This window comes from Panthera uncia, assembly GCF_023721935.1.
Source record: "Panthera uncia isolate 11264 chromosome B2 unlocalized genomic scaffold, Puncia_PCG_1.0 HiC_scaffold_25, whole genome shotgun sequence".
NCBI lineage: Eukaryota > Metazoa > Chordata > Mammalia > Carnivora > Felidae > Panthera > Panthera uncia.
In genome coordinates this window covers 344,232-349,285 of record NW_026057581.1, presented here as the reverse complement: position 1 = coordinate 349,285, position 5,054 = coordinate 344,232, and the positions used below count along the sequence as shown (strand labels likewise).

The 5,054-nt window shown below is 44.3% G+C and overlaps 1 protein-coding gene across 1 annotated transcript; it reads left to right on the top strand.

Moving 5' to 3' along the window:
- Nucleotides 1-3,739: 3,739 nt before the first annotated feature.
- On the top strand, nt 3,740-4,836 carry LOC125908477 (olfactory receptor 24-like). The gene has a single exon (XM_049611319.1). The coding sequence runs from the start codon at nt 3,901-3,903 to the stop codon at nt 4,834-4,836; it is 936 nt and encodes a 311-aa protein (XP_049467276.1). The 5' UTR covers nt 3,740-3,900.
- Nucleotides 4,837-5,054: the final 218 nt, after the last annotated feature.

The following is a 5,054-nucleotide window of genomic DNA, read 5'->3' as shown; positions in this document are numbered from 1 at the left end:
ATAAACTAGGGTCACCAGAATAAGTCTCATTGAAAAATGACATTAAGCAAAGACATGAAGGAAATGAAGGGTTGGGGAGAAATGGACTGTGTTCAAGGTAAGGAAGCAGGGGGAGCAATGCAGCCAAAGAAGGAGAATGGCTGGTGGAATTCAGTCCTAACAAGGAGGTTGATGGAGCTATTTCAGAGCTAGTGGAGAAGAATGTAGGAGGAGAGGATGTTATCAGAGAGTTAATAGGAGTACAAATCATACTGGATCTCCCATGCCATTGTAAAAACTTTGGCTTTTTCCTCAGAAAATACTTTCAGATTTCCCACTAATAAGTATCTCTGGGAATAAGTCTCTGAGGTCAAGAAAGCTTCCTTCTTCAGCCCAGCCACTTGTAGTCCCAAGAGAAATGCAGATTAATAATGTTCATCTCCTAAGCTGTATCTTCTCTACCTTCAGACACAGTATCACCAATGCAGTCAAAGGGTCTGGATCCTCTAGAATGTCATACTTTCTCAGTAAGAGCATTGGGGAGAATACATATTTTTAAGGGCAACACTCATGGGGTGGAGATGAGGGAATCTAGGTGGTAAATATGGAAGGTAGCACCTGACAGAGTAAGGGGCTCAGATTTCAGAGAGGAACATAGTTGATGGAAACTCTGTCCTTGGGTCCAGATCTGTACTTGTTTCCAAAGCAGTATGTCAATCAGTCCCATTGTAAGAAATACCTTATGTGGTAAAGCTACCAACAGACATTCATAAGGACATATCTGGCAGGAAGTTAAATAGATGAGTCTAGAGGGTTGAAAAGATGGTGGAATTGAAAACACAATTTAGGAGCTATGTTTTTATAGATATTTAAAGCCTGGAACTGGAAGAAAGAGGCCAGAAGAGGCCCAAAAGTGAATAAGGAGACAGAGGAGGAGTCAACCAAGGAAGCTAAGAGAGAGTTCATCAGTGATAGCAACGGGAGAGCGTGGCAGGTCCTGGGAGCAAGGGGAAGAATGCGTTTGGAGTAGGAAAAGAGGAATCAACCATTCTAAACCTTGCTGAGAGGTCAAGTAACTTAAGGACTGAGGACTGAATGTTGGTATAGATGAGAGTATTTTCAGTGGCATGATTAGGGCAAAAGCATGATTGAGATTTCAAAAGAGCATGGACCATAATGGACAGTGAGTGATGGAGGCAATTAACTTTTTGAAGGATTTGCCATAAAGCATAGAAAAGTAGAGGAATAGTTGCAGAAGGCTGTGGGGACAGGTTAGTTTATTAGGGATATCATCCATCTGAGGCTAAGGTTTTAGATGGCTGAGACCTCACAATTTTAGATAGTTAGGATCTTACATATTTTAGATGCCCAAATATTATTCAGATAACCCAAGGTGAACTGGGATATCTGAGATTCAACATGAACTATATATTTTCCAGAAGAATTACTCAAAGTGGCTATAGTAGCACTGAGATTATTCAAGCAAAATCATCAAGAAGATCCAACCCGGGGAAAGATATGGAAACATTGAGAGGTATGGCCATATCTGGAAAAAAGATGTGCTGTTTGTAACAGAAAAAAGAGTAAGGGAAGACTTAATCTTGTAAGAGAAGGACATCTTCCAGTTTTCATTTTTTTAAAAAGAGTTGAAAAAAACAGAAAAACTCATATAAGTATGGAGAATAGGATGCCCCACATTTTGAATTCAATTCAGCAGACAGGCAGGGTCAGCATTGCCTGAGGTTTGAGTGAGACAGAAATGCAAATTCTCATGTTTCACTCCAAAACTAAAGACAGTCTCTGGGGTGGAGCCCAGAAACCTGTGACTTACCTGGCTCTCCAGGTGACCCTTAACCATGTGAAAGTTTCAGAAACTCAAGTCTCAAGTACATAAAAAATGTTCTACATAAAGAGGGAAAAGATTTGTCCCTTTACACTAGACCACTCATCTATGAGAATACTTTATGATTAGTAGAAACAAGGAGGTAATTAGCACATACACAGAAAATGAAAAGGACACTGTAGCAAACACTTAGAGAGCAGTCATGAAGCAATCATCTTGAAACAGACCATACGCTCAGATGTGGGCTGGTGCTATACAGAACTACTAAAAAGAAAACATCATTTCTACTCCCAAGGTATTTACAATTGTTAAGAGAAAATATGTCATAAAAAGTAGAAAACACCTTAAGACAATATCCACTTAAGGGCTAGATCATCCTGTTTATATATTTCAGAAGATATAAAATAATGAGTGTTAGAATACTTGAGAAATGTGGTGGTGAAGGCAGTACATTTTCCACTGAGACCTGGAGATATTTGGACAAGAAGGAAAGACATCAGGAGAGAAGAGGCCTGGGGCTTTAGGTCAAGGAAAGGACATGTAAGAAGGTAGAAGTGACCACGAGGTGGGCAGCCCAGGAGAGAGGGCACCGGGTGCTGGTGAGCAGTGGGAGCCCTGTTTTATAGGTGGGAGGGTCCTGCTGTGGAAGTTCTTGATAAGCAGGCACAGATGGACAGATGTGATGCAGTAGGAAATGAGATGTTAGAGGAGCCTGAGCATGGCAGGGCCGGGCCCAGTGCAGATGCTTTCAGCATGAATCACAGCAATCAGAGGGGGAGGTAAGGTGCTGATGGAATAAGCTGGGAGTGAGCTGACAGAAGTCCATAGAAGGTAACCGTGAAGATGGGGAAGACAGAAAGGAGCAAGACTTTGTAAGAAAATAAGTGTCAGAGCCCTTGGTCTGGATTTGCAGGATGAAGGAAGCAGATGCATCAATGTTTTCAGCCCACATCCTAGGAGGATACTGGAAGCAAGAACTTTTATTCACAAAGTGTTGACATGGAAGGGAACCACTTGGGAAGGACAGCATATTGCCCTCTCTGGCCTTCACTCTCCAATAATTAATATACTTGTTCACTTTGAGGCAAACTCAGTCTTTCATATGACAAACACTGGGCATTCAACAGAGAAGACAACTAGATGCGGTCTCTGCCACAAGGCACCGTCTGGTCTTAAGATGACTCCACCATCAACTAAATACCTTCAATAAATATTTACACAAGATGAATGTGATTACACCTCCTACATCACAACTGTAGTGAATGCTACAAAGATGCTATCACACGAAATAAAAGGTAGGTTTGGTTTAATCAAGGAAGCAAAGGAAATCTCCCAAAGAAAGTTACCAACCGCTTTGAGGTAGGGAGATGAGCACAGGGACTCAGGGAAGGGAGGCCACGCAGCTGGGGTGGCAGGGAGCAGAAAATGCGTGATTCAAGGTGAAGTTGGTGAGATGCCGCAAGCTCAATAAAAACTGAGCTCTGTAGGACATGGTTGGAATTTCTGAATTTTCAGAATACCAATGTCCTCCAGACACTTATTTGTAAACAAGGAAGTGATATAATCAGATTTTCTTTTTTGACAAGATTTTGGCTGCGCTGTGGAGAACACACTGGTGGGGCAAGGGTGGGCATATTAAACTCTTTAGAGGCTCACTGTGCTTCAGTCACGACTGTGGAGATGGGCAGGAGCATTTACTGAGCTCCCACTGTGTGCAAAGCCCTAAACTAAGAGATGCAGCCTCTGCCTTCAAAGACTCATGCTTTTGTGATACAGATTCACAAACAAGTATTTCTACCATCCCACAATCCCAGTTTCTCTTTTACATGCAAAGAACTCCAGGAAGCCTCGCTGTTCCCTGCCTTCTCTCATCTCTGTGTCTCACACCGTGACCCTTTTTGACGTCCAGCTCTTGTACCTCCCATTGCTGTTCTAGGTTTTCGCTCATTCTCCATATCGATTGTTCAGGGGAACCCACTGGCAAGAGACAGGGCCCAGCGTTCTGTCTTCCTCGGCTCCCGATAGTGAGCAACTCCCCCTCATGATGGCCCCTCTCTTACAGCACACCAGGACCTAGAATGAACTGCAGCAGGACCCCGGACTTTGTCCTGGCAGGGCTGTCCAGGGGCCCAGGGAACAGGCCAGTCCTCTTTGGTGTCTTCCTAGTACTCTACCTGGTAAGCCTCTTAGGAAACGCGCTCCTTCTGCTGGCCATCGGAGCTGACGTGCGCCTCCACACTCCCATGTACTTCTTCCTCAGCCAGCTCTCCCTGGTGGATCTCTGCTTCACTTCCACCACAGCCCCCAAAATGCTTGAGGATCTATGGACCAGCCACGGATCCATCTCTTTCTCTGGATGTCTGTCCCAGTTATATTTCTTTGCTGTTTTTGCTGATATGGACAGCCTGCTTTTGACTGCCATGGCTATCGACCGCTATGCTTCCATCTGCCATCCTCTGCACTACCCACTGCTAATGACACCTTGTAGATGTGGGCTGCTGGTGGGTGGGTTGTGGGGGGTGGCCCATTTTGTCTCTCTGGTGCACATCTTGTTTCTATCCCAGTTGTATTTCTATACTAACCAAGAGATTCCCCACTTTTTCTGTGATTTTGGTCCACTTTTTCGTCTTTCTTGCTCAGATACCCACCCTAATGAGATCCTAATGATGCTTCTGACCGGATTGTTAGGAATTGGCCCTCTCCTCTGCATCATAAGCTCTTATACCCATATCTTCCAGGCTGTGGCTAGGGTTCCATCGGCACAGGGGAAAAAGAAAGCCCTGGCCACATGCAGCTCCCACCTCTCCATGGTCATCCTCTTCTACAGCACAGTCTTTGCCACCTACCTGAAGCCACCATCAACCTCTCGCTCTGTGGGGGCGCTGGCTGCTGCTGTCATGTATACCCTGGTAACTCCCACTCTCAACCCTTTCATTTATAGTCTGAGAAACAAGGATGTGAAGAGTTCACTGAAAAGGGTTCTGGGCATAGAGGGTTCATGGGATTATGACTAATCCCCATAAACAAGCACTTTGGAGAAAATCACTCTCCATATCATATTTACAAAGCAAGTCAGTTAACACTAAGGCTGGAATAGAGCATTACATAGTCCATGGGAAAGAACACTGAACTAGAAGTAAAGAGAACTAAAATCTAGTCCCACCCCGGGGCGGGGGGTGGGGAGGTTGTTTGTTTCTTTCTTTCTCTAGATAGATAGATATAATGGTAAGGA